Source organism: Gastrolobium bilobum, unplaced genomic scaffold (assembly GCF_033153095.1).
Source record: "Gastrolobium bilobum isolate Gb01-03AN ecotype WA unplaced genomic scaffold, APGP_CSIRO_Gbil_v1 utg3001, whole genome shotgun sequence".
Taxonomy (NCBI): domain Eukaryota; kingdom Viridiplantae; phylum Streptophyta; class Magnoliopsida; order Fabales; family Fabaceae; genus Gastrolobium; species Gastrolobium bilobum.
The window spans coordinates 323,774-347,150 of NW_026898188.1; the positions used below are offsets into that span (position 1 = coordinate 323,774).

The window sequence follows — 23,377 nt, forward strand, 5'->3', positions numbered from 1 at the left end:
TTGGTGCATACGATCTATATGCTCCAGCTTGAGGGGGAGTGTTGCTGTAAATAGTATAGAAGTCCCACATTGTGTATACGTCGTTGTATTTTCTATTTGGTTTTATATATAAATGAAATCTCCTTCGTGTAGTTGACACAAGGATTACAATGAATACCTCTTGTTTCTTGATAGTTAACAAAGGTAAACTGAGAAGGCCTATAAATTATTAAAAAAAAAACAAAGGGCAACAGACAAGCTTGCATGGTCTTGTGTTTAATTAATGAAAATTGCTCAGTCATCCTTAAACACCAAATATTACTTCCCTTAGTTTTTGCGTACAAGATTTCTTCTTGATGATACTCAGGTGATAGAAGATATATCTGGAGTCATCAACTGAATGATTGTGATTTCACCAAAACGCAAGGGAAGTGGCTGTTTGAAACAAGAGAGTTCCTGATCCACATGTTGCATTGAAGGTCTGGACTTTGGTTTGGAACACAAACATGCCAATGCTAGTGTTACCACAAGCACTATATCTTGCTCATCCTTTTGAGAGAAAGGAAGGGGAAGACGTGAGTCCAAGATATCCTTCAACAACATATTATGAGTAGATGAGTTTGATAAAGATGAGATTAGCTCTCCTGGATGTCTTCCCATTAATGTTTCTAATGCTACCACTCCAAAACTGTAAACATCACATTTTTCTGTCACAGTCAATGTGTAGGCAAGCTCTGTAATAGACCAAGAAATCAAGAAAGTTAATTTTTTATGCAACATACTAAAATAAATTTAGAGAATTTATAAATAGATTTTCTTATCTAAGAAAAAAAAATCAAACATCACCTGGGGCAATATACCCGTATGTGCCAACTACTAAGGTTTGATTTGAAGAATCAGGATCAAGGAGTCTAGCTGTGCCAAAATCTGAGACATAAGCCTCCAATTGTGTGTTCAACAAAACATTGCTACTTGATACATCCCGATGAACAATTGGCGGGGTACAATCATGATGCATGTAGGACAAAGCATGTGTCATTTCTCTAATGATATTCACCCTCTTACTCCAATTCAGTTCCTCAGCTTCCACACCGTTGCTTAAGACATGCACTAAGCTACCTCTTTCCATGTATTGATAGACCAAAAACATGCATCGATTGTGGAGGCAAAAGCCATAAAGCTTTACAATGTTTCTATGACGGATTTCGGTTAACACCTTGACCTCATTGCGAAAACTCTTGTCAAAAGATGGATTTTGAGATTCCAATTGGTGGAGTTTCTTCAATGCAACAATCTTGCCACTCGGCAGTTGTGCTCTATAGACACTACCATATGCACCAGTTCCAATGCAGTGCTTGATGTGAAAGTCCTCAGTTGCTTCAATGATGTCTTCGAATGCAATTTTACCATCATAGTTCCATATAGAAAACAAGTCTCCATTCTTTGTTGATCTTCCTTCAAATTTGATCTTAGAAGTACATCTTGTGAAATATAATGTTGAAAGAAGTACAAGAATAATGAAACAAATGATAGGAAGAGAAATTAGAATGAAATGTTTAGCTTTACTAGTGCCATGATTGGTTTGGTGGACAGAATGACAGAATGTGAAATTTGGTGTGTTGTAACCGATCAATGAGTCTTCTTTGAAATGACAATAATCTGGTGATTGTGACTCAGAATCAAGATCTCTTGAGAAGTCAAAGGAATTGTATGAAAGATTTATATCTCCTATAACAGCAAGTTCCTTGTGTAGTTTACCTGTGAAATCATTATAACTAAGATCCAACTCTTCTATCAAAGAATTTCTTCCCAAATCATATGGAACCTCACCATTGAGAAAATTGTGGCTAAGGTTAAGGTTAGAAACACAACTAATTTGGGAAGTGATGCTTCCATTTAACAAGTTGCAGCTTAAATTCACTGATTTGTAAGTGGGAGCAAAGGGGGAACAGATTAGGATAGGAGATGGGATAGACCCAGAAAGTATATTGTGGGAAAGGTCTAGATTTGAAAGACTGATAGCATTCACATTCTCTGATGGTATTGAACCATGCAATTGATTTGATGAGACAGACAAAGAATGCAAGTTTGCCATTTGAAAAAGTTTTGGAGGTATAACACTGGAGATCCTATTATTTGAAAGAAATAATCCCTCTAGATTGGACAAATTCCCTAGTTCTATTGGTATGGTGCCTTCAATTTGGTTAGAACCAAGGAACAAATGGACCAAATTCTTCAAGTGACCCAAAGAAGAGGGGATTGAACCAGTGAGTGAATTTTGTGAAAGATATAATTCCTTTAAACTAGACAAATTCCCCAGTTCTAGTGGTATACGACCTTCAATTTGATTAGAACAAAGGTCAAGATGAGTCAAATTCTTCAACTGACCCAAAGTAGAAGGGATTGAACCAACAAGTAAATTATTTGAAATATATAATTCCTCTAAATTGGACAAATTCCCTAATTCTACTGGTATAAGGCCTTCAATTTGGTTGAATCGAAGGCAGAGATTGACCAAATTCTTCAATTGACCCAAAGAAGAAGGGATAAAACCACTAAGAGAATTGTCTGAAAGATAAAGGTTCTCAAGTTGTGTGAGATTTGAAAGTGCTTTAGGAAGCTTACCTTGAAGATGATTATAGGAGAGGTCAAGATAGGCAAGCTTTGAAAGTGCAGCTATCTCTTTGGCAATACTTCCTCTAAGTTGCATCCCATTAAGGTCTAGACGGATTAAATTGAGGAAGGAAATCAACTTCAAGTTCTGAAACCGCCGCAATTCAAATGGAATAGTATGCGAATCTGAAATCTCTATAATGCTTCCAGCTTCATTACAAATGATACCAGTCCAATTACAATGGTTTGAGACATTTTGGTCATGATTCCACCAACCACTTTGAACCAAAGCCTGTCGCTCCTGATTTATGGATGAAGAATTAGAAGATATAACAGATGGAAGGAACAACACATAAGAGGTTGTGCCAAAGATGAGTGTCAATACTAATAAACTGCAACCACTGTTTTCCATGCTTAATTCAAATTTGAATATTATGTTTCAAGTAACGATGAACTTGTTTTTATATATATCTATATATATGACAGTGGCCAGTGTGGAAATTATGAATTCAGTTTGAAGTTTTGTTCCAACTTTTTCCAAGGAAAGTAACTTGTTGAGGACAATGGACTACCAAATACACGCTTTTGAACAAAGGAATTCTGAAATTATTTGGTTGAAGATTCAATGAACATGTGAGATGTAAACAAGGAATCTACACCGATGACTTGTGAGGTTGACACAGCCGTGTTCTGCCCTCTGTCCCCACTATAAGACTATGATTTTTACCACACCAAAAACACTCTTCCTTCACTCCCATGGACAACATTACCTCAACATTGTGGAATGTATTGGCTCACAGGAGCAAAGCTTATGTTTACGGGGATAATGATTTTGAGATCGCGCATTGCATACCACCAAAAGGTCACCTTCCTCCCCATAAATATACCCCCTTAAGTGGCTATAATCTGAAAGAGTTATTAGTGTTAGAAATATCTTATAAAACCATGTATCTTTATTTTGTGTTTGAATGTAACATTTGAAATAAAAAAAAACGCTTTGTAGTATTTGAATGTAGTATTTTTTAAGTACAAAAGTTGTTTTGAGTGTTAAAATAGATAAAAAAAAAAAACACTTTGGCATGAATGGATAAAAGTCAATTTAGATGATTTTAGTGCCCGAGGAGGAACACCTACACGTTGTAGTGGAAAACATACACCCTGGCAGATGGATCATTCATTGGCTTTGCTAGGAAATTCGCTTACAGTAAAGGTTTGGGGACATCTCATAGGCTTACAAGTTGCTTGGGACATAGGCTTCAGGAAGGTCTGTATAGAAGGTGACTCAAAAGTAGCATTAGATGTTGCATGGTTGTAGAGAGAATCACCCTTTGATCTATTAGTCTGGTTAATCGCGCTTGGGACTTCCTACAAAGATCTTGGTACTTGGTAGGTTGTGGTCACACACTCTTACAGGGAGGGGAATGGGGTGGCACACTAATAATCAAAACTCAAAACTTGGACACTCAATTTATAACAACCCACACCCAGCTAATAACAAGTAAGTGAATATGAGAATGTGCTACGGCGTGTAATAGTCGCTATAGCAGTTCTGCAAAAATCTATATTATTAAGTGATTAATGGGTATTGATGACAAGTAAATCACGGAATGAATATGATAATATCAACAAAGAGTAACTTGGTGATATGAATGGTAAAATTTAATTAAGCATATGATTTAGAGTATTTAAACATTTTTTGCGAAAAAATGTGAATGGTATATGGTGCGCGGTACCTTTACCTTATATTATATTTAGGGGTTTAGAGAGAGTATATTTTTAAAGGAGACAAACGTGTATCCTTTTAACGATTAAAACAACGTGCATGATAAGAGAATTTGTGAATTTCAAAGAATTTGATGATCCAGGCAATTTATACGGAGACGGTGATTTGGATTGTGAATCAAACAGTTTGATACCATGGAGATGGTATGTGTGGAAATGGCGGTATAATTTCACACACATATACATATATATGGGTTAAACCGATGTCACGTGACTTGACACAAGATTTTGTTCGGTCAAAAAATTATAACTATATATTCTGAAGAGTACATAATTATGATATTAAAGTTTTTTTTTTTTTTTTTTCTCTCTTCAGATATTTAATTATGTATTCTGGGGACTTTTATTTACAATACAATAGTGTCTTTACTAATTTTTTTTCCAAAAAATTAGAAAATCACTATTAAATATGAAAAAATATTTAATAAATAGAATCCTATACATACAAACACTGTCACTATCAGCATACTTCTACTATCAACAAGGCATAGACATCTCCTATGTTCCAAAACAATGTCCATGATATTACTTACATAATTACATTACCACAAGCACTATCTATGCCTTGAGCGTCGTTTGAAGAGAAAGAAAAGGCAGACGTGACATCTAAGAGATCCTTCACCAACAAATTTTGAGTAGATGAGTTTGATAAAGATGAGATTTGATCTTGCAGATGCCTTCCCATTAATATTTCTAATGCCATCACTCAAAACTGTAAACATCACATTTTTCTATCACAGTCAATGTATAAGTGAGCTCTGTAATAGGCCAAGAAATCAAGAAAGTGAACTTTTTATACCATATAATCAAATCAATTTACAGAAGTCATAAATATATTTTCTTATTAAAAAAAATTCACCTGGGGCAAAATCAGGTTAGGGAGTATATTTTAAGCATAAAAAATGCGGCTGTCCAGCATAAGTATTACAAGAAAAAGAAAATGGAAAATAATTTTCGTAGGAAAATAGTTATTTTATGTTGTAGAAACAAGATTGCAAGTGGTACCCATAGGTAAAAGGAGAGAGAGAAAAAAGAAGTGGGACCCACCCATCTTTTGTGTGCGTAAGAAATTTAGTTATTTCATGCAAAATGAGATAAATATAACCCAAAGAAAATTAGTGCAATACATATTGAAATTTAAAACTAAATGAAGAATCAGTGACAGAAAAAACATCAAAATATGTCAAACATAGTTCTAACTTCTAAACGACTAAAGATGGTTTCATGCATAGGAACTTCACAAAATAGGGTAAAGTGTGTATCATTTTAAAGGATGTAAAGTTGTGTCATTTTAAGAGAGAAAAAGAGATAGATAAATGAGTTGAGAGTAGACAAAAAAATATAAAAGTGTGGGTCCACCTCTTTGTGTGAGAGTGAAATGATATAAATTGTGTTATTTAAAAGGACAAACATTTTTTCCCACAAAATATTAGTCTTTCTACTTCCAGAAATTTGATGATAATTTTGCTTTTATTGAACCTGATGTTTTGGAACAAAACATATTTAATGAGTTTACCTACAAAAATTTCAAATAATTTTTTTAAGCTTTTCATATGCATCTGGAGACAAGTTTTATTGAAGGACCAAGTAATTAGAAGAAAACTTTACCGCAATATCATGACCTGAGCTAGTTCAGAAATCTGAAGCAAAGAGCAATGACCAGCCAATAGGCCTTTGGCCTAGTAGTGAGTGGCCCTGTCTATGAACAATTTCTTCTCCCATTTTCATGGGTTCACTACCGCCTCCACCAAAGCAAGAAAGGCAGAACAATAATCTATCTGTGTCTGATGTATTACCTGTATATAATTTATATTAAACTGTAGCCAGGAAGTTTAAAGGAAATTCTCTTATCTATCATTTCCCTTAACCTCTCAGCATCATTAAATCTCCCAACACCAACAAGAATATTGGACATAAGAACATAATCCCCACCATGTCCTCTCTCCAACTCCTGTATTTTCCGGGTCACTCTCTGGCCAATTTCAACATTATTATGAATACTACAAGCGCCTAGAAGCGCCCTCCACATCACAGCATTGGCAACCTCATGAGGCACCTGTAAAGCAACCTTTTCCGCTTCTTCTAACCTCCCGGCCCTCGCGAGCACATCTATCATACAACCATAGTGCTTGATATCTGGCACAAGCTGATAATCTTTCACCATTTTAGTGAAAAACTTGAGCCCCTCCTCCACCAATCCTCCATGACTACAGGCACTTAAAACACTGAGGAATGCCACTCGATTTGGCCTTATCCCAGCCTTCTCCATCTTTTCAAAATTCTCTACAGCTTCCCTCCCCATCCCATTCATTGCAAAACCGGAGATAGCTGAATTCCACGACACCAAATTCTTCCTCTGGTCAGGTATCTCCTGGAAGAATCTAATTGCACTCACTATGCATCCACACTTTGCATACAAATGTATAAGTGCATTTGTAATGCGTATATCAAAGGCATTGAACCCTCTCTTCTCTGCATAGCCATGAACTGACTGACATATCTTAATATACCCAAGATTCGCAATCGCCGGAAAAATGGTCAAAAGAGTTACTTCAGTAGGTACTATACCATCAACTTCAACCATTTTCCTAAACAAAATCAATGCCTTCGTAGGCTGATTCATGCGGGTGTATCCATCAATAACAACAGTCCATGAGACCACACTCCGAGCCGGCATCTGATCAAACACAGAACAAGCAAGTTCAACCTCACCCCATTTAATCAAACCAGTAATGAAAACATTCCAAGTAACAACATTTCTGTGCGGCATTTCGTAGAACACCTTAGCTGCTTCGACTAAGAGACCCCAAGTTGAGTACAAACGAAGCAACCCAGTTTGCACGTAGACGTGAAACTGAAAACCCACCTTGAAAACGAGGGCGTGAAGCTGAATCCCAAAATGGGTGCAGTTTGAGTTAGCACAAGAGTGGAAAAGGAATGCAAATGCAAAGGTGTCAAGTGAAGGGTATGTCAAGAAAGTGTTGCAATGCTGAGTGTATCTACAGAACTGAAGAGCTTCTTGGGGGAAGGGACCAAGGGAGTAACAACGGATCATGTTGTTGAAGAGGAGTAAACAAGTGTGGGTGTTGTAAAAAGGGTAGTGAAAGAGCCCAGAGGTGATGATATGAGAGTGGACTTGTTGAATAGCTTGGCGTTGAGATGGGTCTTTGAGAAGAAGGGAAAGCAAGTGCTGTGGATGCTTGGGTTTGGGAGAGCATGGAGGAGCAGTAGTTTTAGGATATGAAAAATGGTGGAGGGTTTGGTCAGAGATGGTGGCAATGGTGGCTATGGCTGCTACACTAGCTGAGACATGGTTCCTTAACTTCAAGTATGACATAGTAAGTGGAACCATGCAATGCCCAAGGTCTATTGTTTTTCGTTCACAACACTATAGTCACACATGTAACATAACCAATATAAATATAAATATTAATATTGATTTTTATTTTGGGTAGATATTATCATGTGTCTAAAGTCCTAATAAATTTAATTAATTTGTTTTTGGACATGTGTCTTCTCATATAACATAACTAATATAAATATGAAAAAAGTATTTATCATTTTAAATGACATAAAATTATATTATTTTTAATAAAATTACATCGTTTTTTGTGTGTTTTGTCATTTTCTTTTTTTTATGAAATTAGGAAGAAAAAGAAAGTAGAGGAAAGAGAATGTAAAATCACACCAAAACAGAGATTAGATCCTCTCATACAAAAAAAAAAAAAAATGATCATGTCGTCATGTTATTTAATCACAATCACTTATTGATGATGAGATAAGAAAGAGAAATCTCACCAAAGCGACATAGTTTAATTAAAAATGGCATAACTTTACGTCATTTAAAATGACAAATAATTTTGTCTATAAATATTAATATTAATTTTATTTTTTGTTTGTAGATAAGAGCTGATATATGAAATTGTAATAGACTGATTAATTTAATTTTGGGTTTGAGTCTCCCCGTATAACATAATCAATGTAAATATTAATTGCTGATTCTCAAAAATCGAATCCATTATTCATTGTTTTCGTAAAATCCTTGGGTCTAAGTGAATTATTAACATTGATTTTACTTCAAACTAATTAGATGTATTTCTATATCTTGTTTTCACATAATTATATTACGTGAAAGATTTTATTCATTCACAAATTAATAATTATAATTTTGATGAAGGAATTTAAAAAAAAAAATTATCAATTTAAATGTTAACCATTGATCTATTATGTCACTCTCCACCTAATATGATAATTTGAAAATAAAATTAGAGGATCCACTCTAACAGTAAATATGTTTTCTTTTATTTTTGCACGCGGCCTTTTTTTTTATTCGAATTATGATTTTTCATTTATATTTAGAATATACTGTTGGGCCCAATAAAACGAGCTCGGGTATGGGCTTTTATGAAAAGGTCCGTGTGATATGAGAGAAGCAAAACGACGACGTTTAAATGTGTTTCGTGTTTGCAAAGACAAGATCTGAATTGTGAAGAGTGAAAGACTAGAAAGAAAGGGAAAAACAAAACAAAACCACGCCCTAGTTCTTCTTCTTCTTCTTCGTTCGCACTGTTCTTCACTCTCATCCACCATGACCAAGCAACAAGCTAATTGGTCTCCATATGATAACAATGGAGGGTACTCTCTCTCTCTCTCTCTCTCTCTCTTTCTATTCTGTGTTCGTTGACGGAGTATTTTTTTATTTTATTTTTTAATATTTTTTTATATTGTAGATCTTGTGTTGCAATTGCTGGTGCGGATTACTGTGTGATCGCCGCGGATACGAGGATGTCGACAGGTTACAACATCCTCACTCGCGAATACTCAAAAATCTCCCAACTGTACGCTAATTTATTTTTATCGTTCACTGATTGAAGTTTTTTAATTTCGTTGAAATTTAATTGGGTTTGATTATTATTGGACAAGAGTCAATTTTTTTTTGTTTCGTGTTTGTGTTTTCTTTTAAGGATTTTAACTGTGTTATATGTTTGGTGTTTTATGTTGTGACAGTGCTGACAAAAGTGTGATGGCTTCTTCTGGTTTTCAAGCTGATGTAAAAGCTTTGCAAAAGGTTTTGTCTGCTAGGCATTTGGTGAGTCAAAGAATTCTCAACACTAGTTGTAACATTCAAATACTATTTAACTTGCAAATTCTTTCAGGTTGGGTTAGCATGTTAGCAACTACACTCTTATGTTTAATCTTTGAGTATATGTCCTGTCTGCAAGTTTCTTTATTTTTGTTACTATTTATTAGATCGTTGGATAGTTCTGTTCCTTTTAAGTTGGAAAAAGAGTTTTGCTCGGTTCCAATTTGTTTTCATCCTCCCTTGTGTGTAACATAACTGGTGTAGAACGATAGAACAATAATCTTAGAGTGCTCCTCTGCTTTGAAGAAACAAAAATTTCAATATTATCAGTTATGCAAAAAAGTTTTTGTAGCCATGTGATATGGAAGTCACAGATTCAATTCATTTAATCAGCCTTTTGTAAATGCAAGGTAAGACTGCCTACCCTTCTCTAGACCTTACGCAGAGCATGAGCTTTAGATTAGAGCACGGGGTTGCCCTTTATGCAAAAAAGTTGTTGAATGTTTACACAGATTGGTCTATTTATTTAGACCCAAAATAAGAAATTTTAATGTAATTACTAATTACCCTATTTTAAGCTGGAATAGGATAATCTAAAATAGAATGAAACCCCTAAATAACAAATAAACCCAAATTGAAACTAATTTTCAAATTAAAATCCGAAATTGAATACCAAAATAATCTGCATCGGTGACTTTCTTCAATTGTTAAGAGTTGAAGAAGTATATTGCAACTGCTTGTAGTGCATCATAAAGTGAAATGAAGATGGTAGGGAATAGTTTGACATTTGTTGGTTGTATGGAAGTTTTGTTCTTTTTATTGTACCGTGAAAGAATAATTGTTCTTCTCTGCAGTCTGCACATATAATTATATATTCATAATTGTTAAGAAAAATGTCTGAGAAAGATAAAAAGCATACTTTAGCAAATTTTAATTGTTAGACTTTCCATTGTATGTTTATCTTTTTATGAAAAATTACTTTGCAGTGTAATGTCTCTCTGAACTGTTTCCCATTTGCATTTTGATATGCATGAATATAAAATCTCATTAGTAGAATGATGTGCTTGATTCTGATACTAATTGTGTAAATTATTAGAGCTTCTAGTCTTTTTATGAATGTATATCACCTGATTAATTATATTGTTAGATGTTAGTTATAAATCTGGGAAACTGTAGTATTGAACTCAAATTGTTCTGTTTCTCTGGCTCCCTTATTTTAAATTTACCATGGATCTGGTATGATATTCTTGTTTGATTCTGTATGCAGATATATCAGCATCAACACAACAAGCAAATGAGCTGCCCTGCGATGGCTCAGTTGCTTTCAAACACCCTTTATTACAAACGCTTCTTTCCTTATTATGCTTTCAATGTTTTGGGTGGCCTTGACAATGAAGGTGCACTATTTCTAGCCTTTTGTGCAATGTTCATGTCCCATTTTATATTTGCTAATTGCTACTTCAACCTGAAATAGGAAAGGGATGTGTCTTCACATATGATGCTGTTGGTTCCTATGAGAGGGTTGGATATAGCTCTCAGGGCTCTGGATCCACACTCATTATGCCATTTCTTGATAACCAACTGAAGTCTCCTAGCCCACTCCTATTACCAGCCCAGGTGAAGTTCTCAAACTGTTGCTTTGCTTGAAATATTTGATTCTTCGAATTTCCTTGGACTGACACCTACATTAAAAATATGATTTCTTGCAGGATGCTGTCACTCCACTGTCTGAAACAGAAGCAGTGGATCTGGTCAAAACTGTTTTTGCATCTGCAACTGAGAGAGATATATACACTGTAAGTTTGTGTTTCATACTTGATTGCCATTTGACAGTAGGATAAACTTGTAACCTATTGTGGATGTTTTTACAGGGAGATAAGCTTGAAGTTGTCATCCTAAATGCTAGTGGCATTCGTCGTGAGTACATGGACCTAAGGAGAGACTAATATGTTTTTACTCAGAAATTTATTGTTGGAGATGCCAGACTGGGATTGAGAATGTTTGGAATGTTCCTGTAATTTTATATGTCGTGGTGGGTTTTTCCCATGAGGCAAAATTAGGAATAGCGTTTCCAGTGAAACCAATTTGAACCAATGCTAGTCTGTTCACACTAAAACTAGACTGTGTTTTTAATTTGCATTGGATGTTATCCGAGTATTTTTCTTAGCTTTATTCAAGTCTACTGTGTTGAAGAGCTTATAAAATTTGGTCATTTTATCTCTAGCGAAATCCGCTTCTGCTCTGCAACTAGTGTTTTTGTAATCTGAAATCTGAATTGTTAAGTGTGTCCTTACAAATTTAATATGGCAGAAATTATGCATTTCAAATTAGTGAAAGAGTAAAGAAGTGGACCGATAAATGAACTTCCAGAATATATAGGGATGTATCTTCATTTCATCCCTTACCCAAGAGTTGAAGTATTATTCTCACTGAATGATTTCCACAATACTAATAATCAAAGAAATGTTTTCTTTCAATGATTAATTGAGTTTTGTAGTCCAATATAAAATTATTTAAGGTTACAAAACATATGCAACAATAGCTGCGAGAAGTCAATCGGTTATAGTTGCTTAAATGCTGATGTAATTTCTGCACAGGTAAAATCATATCGTGTCTTGTGATGCCCATCCTTTTTTCTCCAATTCTTGTCGCAGTGCCTGTCACCAAGTAAGATGTTTTTATCACATAAATATGTGAAGATGGGATTCTTCTTCCAAAGTAAATAATCTTTTTCTTGTACCAAAAAAATGTCTCATTTCTTTATATCAACTTGCTTAGTTTCTCTTAACAGTTTTTAAATAAATTTATGTTCAGTTCAAATAAGTGATTAATTTAGAATGAAAATAGTTAATTGCGATGCACACTTAATTAATCACATAAAAACTTAAATTAAAAAGATTTTTACATATGAAGGAAGAGGGAGCATTACCCTGAAACAAAGAATTTTTTAATTTAACCAAAGCTAAATCACAGATGAGTTATGAAATTTTACCTTGATTCTTTTTCTATTCACGTCAAAATCAAAGTTTCCCAACCGGGATGCAGATCGATACTCCACAGTTGAACCCTTACCAGGTGGGAACCAGAACTCAACATCATCCACAAACTGTTGGCACATCACAGATTTGGGAGGGGGAATTAGAGCCGGTTCTTGATATCATCTAAATGTATTAAGGGGAGGATCAACTTAATATAAAAATAACAAGTCTCACATTTTAATATTGACCATTGATCCTATTGCATATAATACTCTAATTTATTAGCCACGTAAGCAGTTAAATACAATTGAGATCAACGATTAAGATCGGGTGACTTATTAGGGACAATGACAATATTGTCACTTTTTGGGTAAAAATTTACCTGATTGCCACGCCTGAAATTTTTTTTGTCAAAATGCCACGTCACAATCTCGCTGGTCTGACAAGCGGAAATGGACTAGACACGTGTCAACGTCTGAATAGTCAACCATTTTCGCTGGGCTGCCCAGCTAGAATGACAGAATGCTGATACGTGGCAAAAGTACAGGCATTCTCTGGATGTCTGTTCTTTTGCCACGTGTCAGCATTCTGTCATTCTAGCTGTGCAGTCCAACGAGAATGGTTGACCATTCAGACACTGACACGTGTCCAGTCCATTCCCGCTTGTCAGACCAGCGAGATTATGACGTGGCATTTTGGCAAAAAAAATTTCAAACGTGGCAATCAGATAAATTTTTATTAAAGGGTAATGTCTCGACTTATTATTCTTACAAAGATGATAGTTTCATTTTCATGATGGGTTTTCTTAGATATAAGTTACACATACATACCCCCAAGATTGAGCTTTGGTACTCCACTCGAACATAGTCTTCTTTCCTTTCAACTATTCGTGGTGTAAATTTGTCTGGTGTGGTTGATTCTATCTGTAAGATTATCAGGAACTGCTTTTTAGCTTTACTTACAATGATTTGAAAAGTGTACATCACAAGCTATTGCAACACAATTCTAATCGCTGTTAATAGCCAGAGACAAGGGAAATATAATTGCAATACAGTGGTAAAACTCATGATTTCAATTAGATTGATTACCACTTCTATCAGTTCCTCCATTGCCTCTTCTCTGCTCACACGATTTTTCCTACCTTCAGGGTTATAGTTCCTGTACAATAATTAACAAATTTAAAACAAAGTGATACCGACATACTCATCTATTGTCCAATGAAGTTTGAATTTTGGTTGGACCAAGATAGATAAAAGTTTAAGAATTAAAAAGAAAAAGAAAAGATAGCACTACTTTCACCGACCAATATTTATGCTAAGTGACTAAGTCAATATCCAACAATTTTGCACTGATTTCACGTGGTTCAAAGTTTAAGGGGAAAAAAACAACATATTGGAAATCTAAACATCATACTAAGTCTTCAATGAACAAAAAGATATGTAGCTAATTTATATAATCCCACAAAACCAAGCTTAAAATTAAAATGAGGAAAAGAAGTGAATTTTACCAAGGAGGAGCATAATGGATGGAATCATTGATATTCTCAGAGGTAGATACACAGTTCTTAGTTGCTGGACACAAAGCCAACGCTGCTGGGTTTTTCTGCACTCCAAGATAATTAGGCTTTTTCCCACTACACCAAAAGACAAAAACACAAACCCAACTTTCTTTTTTTACCATTAATCTCCAATAGAAATCAAAAGGTCCTTAATGCTGACTGACCCTTAATTACTTATCATTCATCAAGTAATAACACAAATCTTGAATTTTTAAAAAAAAATTAATCCAAATTTACATTCAAATTAATATAAAAATGTAAATTAGGCAAAAACAGAAAGAGGGTACCTGAAATTGAATATGGCACCAATGGTTGCTAATTCGCTGGTTTTTAATATGAGCTCTCTTGGAGATGAGAAAAAGTTGAAGTGTAAGAGATTTCAGAAGATGGGGCATGAGTAGTTCATAAATTATCATTAGAAATGAGTGAGAGAAAGTGAGAGAGAAACCTTCGGTTGATTTGGTCGGTGGGCATGTCATCCTGTTTCTGAGAGAGTAGAATACGAGGAAGAGAGGAAATATTGTTGGGTTTGGTGTGAAACTTGAGGTTGCAGAAGGTGCTTGAAGATGCCATTGAAGCCATTGTTTGAATGAAGGTACGAGAAAATGAAGGTACCACAGAGCAATGTTACGCATTTTATGAAATGAGATGTAAGAAAAATAAACTAAAAATAAAAATAAAACTCAATGGTGGGTCATGGGTGGGTGGGTGTGGGTCTCTTCTCTTCATTTCCACGCCCATTTTTTCTGGATTTGGAAATTTAGAAAAAAAATAATGTATTGAAATTATTTCACGTAGTGGTCAAATCCGGATGCTAAAAATGGGTTTATTATTTTTTTTTTCTTCTCACACGAGTCTTATACACTTTTATATTTGTGTAGAAGATAAAATTTATCTCCTATAACATCAAAAGATTAACCCCCGCTAAAAATATATGGTAATTATAATCTGCTTTTTGCATAACGAATAAGAGCCCCTTTGATGAGTTTTTTTTTTCTTACAAACGATACTTTTTTTAAGAAAAAAAAGCACTTATTAAAAAAAATATGTTTGAATGTCTACTCTTAAAAAAAAACAAGTCATAAAAAATTCAAAAAATTACTTTTTTTTTAAACTAAAAATTTTAGTTTTTAAAAAAAAACAGAAGTCAAAAGTTAAATATGTTTTTCAAAAATTAATATTTTTTTAAAAATCTAAATAACTTTAATTTTTGTAAAAAATACTTTTAAAATAAATAAGGTATAAAAAGGACTTTTGGGAGAAGTAAATACAAACGGGTTCATTCAGGGTATTCAAAGTGTAAATAAGATATGAGTAATTTTTTAATTATTATAAATTTATCTTTTCCGTTTTATTAAAGAGATTATAAGAAAAAACGTGTTACACGTTATAATTTTAATTTTCTTTATATTTATTTTTCTAGAATCATATCTTTCTTAAAAAATTAATTACTTACATTAGTAAATTTATTATAAATATTTGAACATAAATATTCAACTAATAATATTAAATATTTCATATCTTAACTTGGCATCAGGTTTTAAACCCTAGTTTGTTTTTATTGCAACCGTCATTCTCATTGCGACCTAGCTCTCTTAATTATTGTTTATGTTGTTATTGTGACGAACATCGGAACATGTATAAGAAATGAATGTCTTGAAGAAAAATAAAATATAAAAATAATTTATGGACGAAGAGGAAATAAAATATCGGGATACAAAAGGATTTATATTTTGAAGTATTGGTCAAATGACACAATTGACATCAATGTTATTAAATCTGGATCGGTGATTGACCCGGTCAGGGTACCGGGTCAGTGGATCACTGGTTTAATCAACGGGTCACTGATTCAACCGCATGAACTAGATATGTATATAAATTTATATTTTATGTTTAATTATATAATAAAAATTTTAAATGGTGCAACTGAACCAAGAACCAAATGTAGCTTAGTGATAAATACTACAATTTATATCTTCACAACAAGGGTTTGATTCCCACTAGATGCAAATTTTAAATAATTCTATTAAATGATGCATATTAACCAACAAACAAACTCAGTCCAGTGATAAGTTGTTGTTGAGCATATTCAAGAGACTCGAGTTCAAATCCCGGCTGCAACACAGGAAATATTTACCAAGATTATGATCAATGATGCACCGACACGGGACACGACACGACACTCCGACACGTTAATTCTAAAAAATGCTAAATTTCGACACGTTGGGACACATTTTGATATTAAATAATATTTTTAATATATATAATATAGTTTATATTTAATACATATATCAACTCATAATAAGTCGTATAAATAATCAAATATTCAAATTCTATAACATAAATATGAAACAAAAATAATAGAACATCCCAAGAGTGTAATGTGTAGAGTGTAGACCACTCACAAGTTTAATTATTTTCATCTCCATCTTGAATAATCATGGCCTCTATCTCTGGCTCATCAAATGAAAGACTAGCAAATTAAAAATCTCCAACATCATCAAGTGAATCGAATGTATCTCCAGCAATATCCCACATCTGATTTTCTCCTTGTGCATAACTAGGAGTCTTTCTTGATAAGAGTCGAAGATTGCTATGCACATAAACCAAGTCTTCAGCACGTTTTGGAGTGATTTTATTCCTCTTGATGGAATGCACAAAAGAATAAGTACTCCAATTGCGTTCAGCACATGATGAAGAGGAAGGTTGTTGCACAAGTCTCAATGCTATTTTTTGAAGCATCGGTGTAAAAGTACCATAAAGTAGCCACCAAGATTTCGGATCCATAGTGTATTGAGTATTGATGGCATCAAAATCGCCAAAGGTTCCACTATTGCTAATAAAATCTGCATACTCCAAACTAATCCGGCTTCGGTCCTCCATGCTAGGAAAGAATCTCCTTAAACATTTTTGTCGCTCTTGAGTAAGCTCTAAATCCATGTGTGGAAGAACTCGACTAGAATCTTCCTGAAGCCATTGTTGACTATAGTATCTAAAAGAGAAACAAAAAAAAAATCAAAAAATTGTCAAATTATCTGTGATGAGGAGTATTAATTTTAAACTGAATCATATTTAAAAACTTACTTGGGATTCAAAGCATGTGCCAAACAGTGTAGTGGAGTTGAATTTTTTGTCCAACGATCCACAAGAATGCGATGCACCACATCATAAAAAGAGGAGCTCTCTTCCATCCTCTTCCCCTCTTTATGGTATACAACTTTCTTCACTTTCACAATCATTAAATCCTACATATCATATATCAAGTGAAGACAAGCTCTATCAGTGTCACAAGCTATGATCATATCATAAACAGGAGCAGTGAAGGCAAGTATGTAATCAACTGATTCCCAAAAACAATCATCCAATAATTTTTCCTTCACAAGTCTGGCCCTCCCAAGATTATCATCTCTATAAATATTCCATTTCTCACTTATCACCATGTTTTGGAGACCGCTCTTTATTAACTTGAACCTCTTCAGCATCACAATCATTGAAGCAAAACGAGTATCAGCAATAGAAAGCAACTTCAAACTCACAAACTCATTATAGATGGCCAATCTCATAGAATGATTCATAATGAAATGCTTTATTGCAGCAACATCACCTATAATATCAGAAATCCAGCAGCATTCCTCATACGTTATTTGATTGTTCTCCACATTCTTTGCAGCACAAATATTTTTCACTGCCAAATTTAATGTGTGAACAACACACGGTGTCCAGGTAATAGATGGGAATTCCTGCTCAATCAGTTGCCCTGCTCCCTTACAATTTGCAGCATTATCTGTGATTACTTGAACCACATTCGCCTCTCCTACTTCTTGAATAACTTCCTTCAACAACCTGAAAATAAAATTTTCATCATTAGTCTTTCTCGAGCAAACAAACAAACACACTCAAACAGATTATATAAGAGCAAACGAACAACCTGAAAATGAAATTTTTATCCTTGATCTCCCCCGAGCAATCAACTGATTTTAAAAACATTGCTTTACCATCAGATACTGCCATGAAATTAATGAGTGGCCTCCTTTGTGAATCACTCCACCCATCACTTACAATACTTACTCCCTTATGAGTCCATGCTTCTCGAATAGGTTCACACAACCTATCAATATTTTCTTTCTCCTTTTGCAACAGAGTGGTTCGCAACGCGTTATATCCTGGTGGCAAATAACCTCCAATATTATGATTTGCTGCATAAGTATACGAAGCTTGGAAGTAAGGGTTCTTTGCCAAATTGAATGGCAATCCTGCTGAATAAAACATTCTAGCAATAAGATAATTTAATTCTTCTCGTTCCCCAACATTGAATGCCATCTCAAGAGAACCCATAGTTTTTCTTTTTTTTGGGCCAGTGGAAGAGGTAGAAGGGGGTAACGGTACATTTCTAGGTGCATTAGATTGCTTTCTCTGTTCAGCTTCATGTTCCAATCTCTCCATCTCTATCATGTCTCTATTTTGCACCATTAAGCATTTCCCAATTCCTTTGCCTGATATTTTTAACAAATGAGCCCTCACTCTAGTATACGAACTTTTCTAATCTTTTTTACAAAAGTTGCACTTCCAAGACAAATTCCCGCCTGCTTCCACTCTAGCATCCAATTGGGTAACATATTTCCATAGGAGTTTATCTAGTAATTCATTGGCAGTAGAGACACTAGCAGAGTGGCACTATCACTGCCACTGGCGGAGGCAGAACTTGAACGATCCATATTGTAATCCTGTAAATGTGTTAAACAAATAAAAAGTTATATGATTCATAATTAAGTCCATATATAATACATAAGGTAGATGGAATACCAAGTAATGATAAGGTATATCTGTGTTTTCACATATATTTTAGCAGGTATAATATAATATCTTGGTCTTAATTCTTAAAGAACATAGATGCTAAATCAGTGAAGTACACTTAAAAATTAATAGAAACAAAAGCACACAATTTGACAATAAACTATTCAGTAAAGAATGATAAAGAGTAAAGCATTTAGCCGCCCCACAACTACAATTACAAAGAATCCAATGTACAATTATTTAAACAAAAAAAATAGGAGCACACACATTGCGGTTAGTGATAAATTTAAAATAATTAATAGCCCACTTTCAGTGACAAAAAAAAAACAACAAACTACTTAGTAAACATACACACCCTACTTAGTAATCAAAAATAGTTCAATAAAAAAACATATAAAGCCAACCAAAGTATTCTGTTTTTGTTTTATTATCCATATTCCCTAGTAAACATACACACCCTACCTCCTCTGTTTCAACCAGAATATGATTGCCTTCTTTGCCTTCTTTCCTTCAACTAAATTTCTTATTTTCCCTTCTTCAATTAGGCCCCCACCTCAAGAATACAATTCATTGGTCTTTGACATCAGCACAAGCATTGGAATACCAACATATCTATGAAAAAAATAAATTGTTAGTTATTCTTAAATTTATGAAAAAAATGACTTCTATGTTTTGAAGATGTCTTCAATTATGTACTGCATACTAGTAGCAAATTTATGCTACACCGATGAATATATATATATATATATATATATATATATATATATATATTCATAAGAAAAGATTGTACCGTGTTCACCTTGAGGGGTTGTTAAACTGTTGGGTCCCATCTATTATATATGGCTAAGTTGCTGCCATGGATTGGTGATGACGCATGTTAAGAAGAACATGTTAGGAAATGGGGAAATAGGCACCTGTTAAATTCATGAGGGATGTGTCTTCAAACCCGAATAAAGGGAAAAAAATGAACCGAATTGCATATGTATAAAAATATAATAAAACTAACAAATATTATAAAAAGTAAATAAATCGGAACAGGTCGATCTGAATCATGTGATACAGAAAAATCATAAGAGAGAGAGATAAACCTTGCGAGTATTGTTGGAATGGACAATATGAAGACTAAAGAGATCTGTAGAATATTGAGCGGAACAAATAAACCTTAGAATCGAAAATCATAAGAGAGAGAGATAAAGAAAAGAAGATAGACTCACCCACAAAAAAGTAATTGAGGGGTTGCTACAGAAAAAAGGTACGTTGAGAATGAAGAACACACCTCAAAGAGCATTGACGGACGGCGAGCCGGTGAGGTGAAGAAGAACGATGGAATGGGGTCTGAGTGGTCTGATTTAGGGCTCCAAATTGTTCGACCAAATGTTTTTTTTTGTTTTGTTTTTATTTTGTTTTTATTTTAATTTAATTTTAATTTTATAAAAATTTCAAAATATTTACATTTGTACCCTTTGACCGTGTCCGACACGGTCAAAATCGCATGTCGGGATAGTCAACGTGTCGAAAAAAGTTGACTACGTGTCGGACGCGTGTCGGAGCGTGTCGGAACGTGTCGGTGTCGGACACGTGTCCGACACGCTTTTTTCTCCAGAATTGACGTATCGGTGCTTTGGAGATTATGATGTTATTGGGATGATATAGGCAAAGTTAAAGAAGCTACCATCTCCTTTAGATATTTATATGAGAAAAACTCGTTAACTTTTTGTCTACATTGATGACATCATTATAAGTGAAAGGATCCAATTGAGAAGTGATTATAATATGAAAGGCTAACAACTAAATTTTGAAATTAAAGACCTTGGAATTCTAAGATTACTTTTTGGGAAGAGGTTGCTCACTATAAACAAGGTTTTTTTAATCTGTCAAAGGGATTATGTTCTTGATCTCTCAAAAAAGTTGAAAAACTTGTATAGTTATCTATGTGTTTATTGAGTCAAAAAAACAAAATAGGAAGTCAAAAAGAGGGTCCTAAGGTTGATAAAAAGGTAGTATAAAAGATTGATAGTAAATTTGATATATTTGACTCATATGTGATCAATTTACCATATGCAATCAGCGTTGTTAGTCACTCAATGAACTACCTGAGGGAGAGACATTTGTAAGTCACTGATAGAATTATCAAGCATCTTAAATCTACCTGTGAGATGATTGTTGTTTTGAAAAGGTGAAAACTTATCCTTAAAAGTGTATACTAATGTTGAGCAGGCAGGATCCATTACTACCCAGAGATCAACCTCTCGTTATTATATGCTTCTTTGTGGGAATTTAGTAGCATGGAGTAATAAAAAAGAAAATGAAATGACCAGTTTAAGTAGAAAGACAAAATTCCAAGTTATATAACTCTAGGGGTTTGTAAACGGTTGTGATTGAAAGTAATACTAGGTGACCTTAAAATAAAATGTGAAATAGCTATAAAGTTACGTTGAGATAATAATTGTGGCACTTGCATGGCTCACAATTTAATTCAACATAACATAGTTAAACACATTGAGATCCACGCCACCTAAGCAAATAGAAATTCGATAGTGAATTGATCATTATTCTATATATTTTATTAAGATTTCAATTAGCTGATATATTGATTAAGGGACTCATTATCGAAATATTTCAAGACCTAAGAAAATAATAAATAAATTATAGATTTGATTTGATTTGCATTTATTTTCTAAAATAAGCTCTTTATGAGGAAAATAATTATTAACACAAGAAATATTATTATAACCAGGGGTGTAAATGAGGCAGGTCAATCCAAGCATTAGCCTAAATGGCTTGAGATTATGTAAAATATTTCAAACCTGCATTGACTTGTTACTTTAATAAAAACCAAATTATAAACTTGGTCTAACTTAATTTTAAAAAATATAAGATTTGGCTTGGCCTATTAAGCCTACCAAACCTTCAAAAATGACATATTACTATGTAAAATGTAATTTATAATTATTTATTTATTGTATATGTTTAAGTTGACGGAAAGTCAAAATAATACAATAGTTGAAACCACACCACAACTCAAAAAATTATTTTATTAAAAAATAAAAAGATATTATTTTATTAAAAATCAGATATTATTTATTAAGAAATACAAGTCAAACCTGGAGAATTAGAGGTCAGACTTTCTAAAATAAACTTATAGCCTAATTTCTAAAATGACCTTTTTAATGAGTTTAAACCTATACTAATAAGAAACACCCAACAATAAGGAAAAAAATGTCTGGTGAAAAGGCCAACAGAGTCCTAGAGAGAAGCTCAATGGTGGAGGAGGAAGATGCTCTAACTCGAAGTGTGAAAAAACTCAAAGGGCTAGGAGAACTGAATGATGAGACGATGGATGATGAAATGTTGGACCATACTACGTGTGAAAGTCAAGGTGGAGTGGAAGACAATAGCCATACTCTAGTTTCGAGAGGAGGTTCTGTAGCAACCAAAGAAAAAAAAGTTGGTGTCCTACATAGATAAAGTGCTATATCTGAATGGAGATAGAAATGTATATGAAAGTGAAGATGAAGAGTGGATTGCCAAACAAAAAAAGAAAGAGGATGAAGAGAACATGCTAGAAAAAGTGCACCCTGGTGGGAACGATGACCCATTATGTCCTTCATATGTATTCTTGAGGAGGCAGCATAAGGAAGATTGTAAGAAATGGAGAAATGCATTGATCATAAAATTGATGGGGAAGAAGATCGTTTCACACTTCCTTATATCTAGGCCTCAAAGGCTATGGAACTTAATGAGGGATTACAACCTAGTACAACTTGACATTGGTTACTCCTTGATCAAGTTCAATGACGACATGGACTATTTTCTTGTTCTACATGAAGGTCCATGGATTGTGGTGGACCATTACGTAATAGAGTAAAGGTGGAGACCTTTCTTTGACCCATATGATGAAAAGGTGAAGAAGTTGGCCATATGGCTTAGAATTCCTGGCCTACACATCGAGTTTTATACTATGCAGCACCTTTGGAGATTAGGAACATATTTGGAAAAACACTGAAAGTTGATAATGTAGATACAAGGTATGTTTTGATGATAACACAAAGTGGCAACAACAAAAAGAGAACAACCTTGATCAAGAGCAAAAAACATCATGCCTATGTGAAGATTGAAGATATATGATAAAGTCATATAAGAAGAATGATGAGTCATCAATGTGGCAAAATCAAAGATAATCATTGATGATCAAAGGCAATAAACCATGAACAATATCTAAGAGAAGCTTAATATCACAACCATGGTGAAAAATGATCAAGACCAATAAAATGCCAAGAATTGTCATATCCAATAAGTCAAAACATCAAGTTCAAGTGAGAATCAAGATCCAAAATTGAAAGCAATAAGCTAAGTCTAATTCCTTATTATAATACACTTTTAGGACTTAGATATGGTTTTAAGGGTATATGGTAGATTGTATTGCATGAGCTCAAAGTTTTTCTCAAATTAAACATTTTTTTCAAATTGCATAATCCAAACCTTTTATATACTTGAAAGAAATTTGAAAAATCCATGAAAAATATCCTTGACATGTTTTATAACTTCAAAACATATTTATCAAGTCAAGATCTTTCATAAAAAGTGGTT

At 33.9% G+C, this 23,377-nt stretch overlaps 5 protein-coding genes across 6 annotated transcripts; 1 reads left to right on the forward strand and 4 right to left on the reverse strand.

The window, feature by feature from the left end:
- Positions 1–342: 342 nt before the first annotated feature.
- Positions 343–3,004, reverse strand: LOC133313658 (probable leucine-rich repeat receptor-like protein kinase At1g35710). Its single transcript, XM_061515053.1, has 2 exons — positions 826–3,004; positions 343–713 (listed from the first exon to the last, which is right to left on the reverse strand). Exons 1-2 carry the CDS (start codon positions 3,002–3,004, stop codon positions 343–345), a joined length of 2,550 nt encoding a protein of 849 aa, XP_061371037.1.
- A 1,844-nt stretch (positions 3,005–4,848) lies between these two features.
- Positions 4,849–7,729, reverse strand: LOC133313675 (pentatricopeptide repeat-containing protein At1g09220, mitochondrial). The gene is made up of 2 exons (XM_061515074.1): positions 5,983–7,729; positions 4,849–5,086 (listed from the first exon to the last, which is right to left on the reverse strand). Exon 1 carries the CDS (start codon positions 7,724–7,726, stop codon positions 6,182–6,184), a length of 1,545 nt encoding a protein of 514 aa, XP_061371058.1. The 5' UTR covers positions 7,727–7,729; the 3' UTR covers positions 4,849–5,086; positions 5,983–6,181.
- Positions 7,730–8,853: 1,124 nt separating this feature from the next.
- On the forward strand, positions 8,854–11,669 carry LOC133313666 (proteasome subunit beta type-1). 2 transcript variants are annotated; one of them, XM_061515062.1, is made up of 7 exons: positions 8,854–9,009; positions 9,105–9,212; positions 9,382–9,463; positions 10,725–10,854; positions 10,932–11,074; positions 11,167–11,257; positions 11,333–11,669. In XM_061515062.1, the coding sequence occupies exons 1-7, from the start codon at positions 8,963–8,965 to the stop codon at positions 11,401–11,403; spliced, it is 672 nt and encodes a 223-aa protein (XP_061371046.1). In that variant the 5' UTR covers positions 8,854–8,962; the 3' UTR covers positions 11,404–11,669. The 2 variants fall into 2 exon arrangements, with proteins under 2 accessions (XP_061371046.1, XP_061371045.1); XM_061515061.1 differs by having other exon boundaries at positions 11,167–11,253; positions 11,329–11,669.
- A 263-nt stretch (positions 11,670–11,932) lies between these two features.
- On the reverse strand, positions 11,933–14,618 carry LOC133313676 (uncharacterized). The gene is made up of 7 exons (XM_061515075.1): positions 14,442–14,618; positions 14,281–14,337; positions 13,943–14,068; positions 13,524–13,593; positions 13,266–13,358; positions 12,450–12,563; positions 11,933–12,114 (listed from the first exon to the last, which is right to left on the reverse strand). The coding sequence occupies exons 1-7, from the start codon at positions 14,573–14,575 to the stop codon at positions 12,061–12,063; spliced, it is 648 nt and encodes a 215-aa protein (XP_061371059.1). The 5' UTR covers positions 14,576–14,618; the 3' UTR covers positions 11,933–12,060.
- Positions 14,619–16,474: 1,856 nt separating this feature from the next.
- Positions 16,475–18,445, reverse strand: LOC133313660 (uncharacterized). The gene is made up of 3 exons (XM_061515054.1): positions 17,922–18,445; positions 17,243–17,836; positions 16,475–16,985 (listed from the first exon to the last, which is right to left on the reverse strand). Exons 1-3 carry the CDS (start codon positions 18,443–18,445, stop codon positions 16,475–16,477), a joined length of 1,629 nt encoding a protein of 542 aa, XP_061371038.1.
- Positions 18,446–23,377: the final 4,932 nt, after the last annotated feature.

Coding starts and splice junctions, on each gene's coding strand:
- LOC133313658 (XM_061515053.1), bottom strand. CDS start 3,004: ATGGAAAACAGTGGTTGCAGTTTATTAGTATTGACACTCATCTTTGGC. Junction 714..825: donor ATACGGGTATATTGCCCCAG/GTGATGTTTGAT, acceptor GGTCTATTACAG/AGCTTGCCTACACATTGACT.
- LOC133313675 (XM_061515074.1), bottom strand. CDS start 7,726: ATGGTTCCACTTACTATGTCATACTTGAAGTTAAGGAACCATGTCTCA.
- LOC133313666 (XM_061515062.1), top strand. CDS start 8,963: ATGACCAAGCAACAAGCTAATTGGTCTCCATATGATAACAATGGAGG. Junction 9,464..10,724: donor TTTTGTCTGCTAGGCATTTG/GTGAGTCAAAGA, acceptor TTCTGTATGCAG/ATATATCAGCATCAACACAA. Junction 11,075..11,166: donor CACTCCTATTACCAGCCCAG/GTGAAGTTCTCA, acceptor GATTTCTTGCAG/GATGCTGTCACTCCACTGTC.
- LOC133313676 (XM_061515075.1), bottom strand. CDS start 14,575: ATGGCTTCAATGGCATCTTCAAGCACCTTCTGCAACCTCAAGTTTCAC. Junction 14,338..14,441: donor ACCGACCAAATCAACCGAAG/GTTTCTCTCTCA, acceptor CTCATCTCCAAG/AGAGCTCATATTAAAAACCA. Junction 14,069..14,280: donor GGTGCCATATTCAATTTCAG/GTACCCTCTTTC, acceptor CTTTTGGTGTAG/TGGGAAAAAGCCTAATTATC.
- LOC133313660 (XM_061515054.1), bottom strand. CDS start 18,445: ATGATAGAGATGGAGAGATTGGAACATGAAGCTGAACAGAGAAAGCAA. Junction 17,837..17,921: donor GATAAAAATTTCATTTTCAG/GTTGTTCGTTTG, acceptor TTTTATTTTCAG/GTTGTTGAAGGAAGTTATTC. Junction 16,986..17,242: donor CTTCACTTGATATATGATAT/GTAGGATTTAAT, acceptor TTTCTCTTTTAG/ATACTATAGTCAACAATGGC.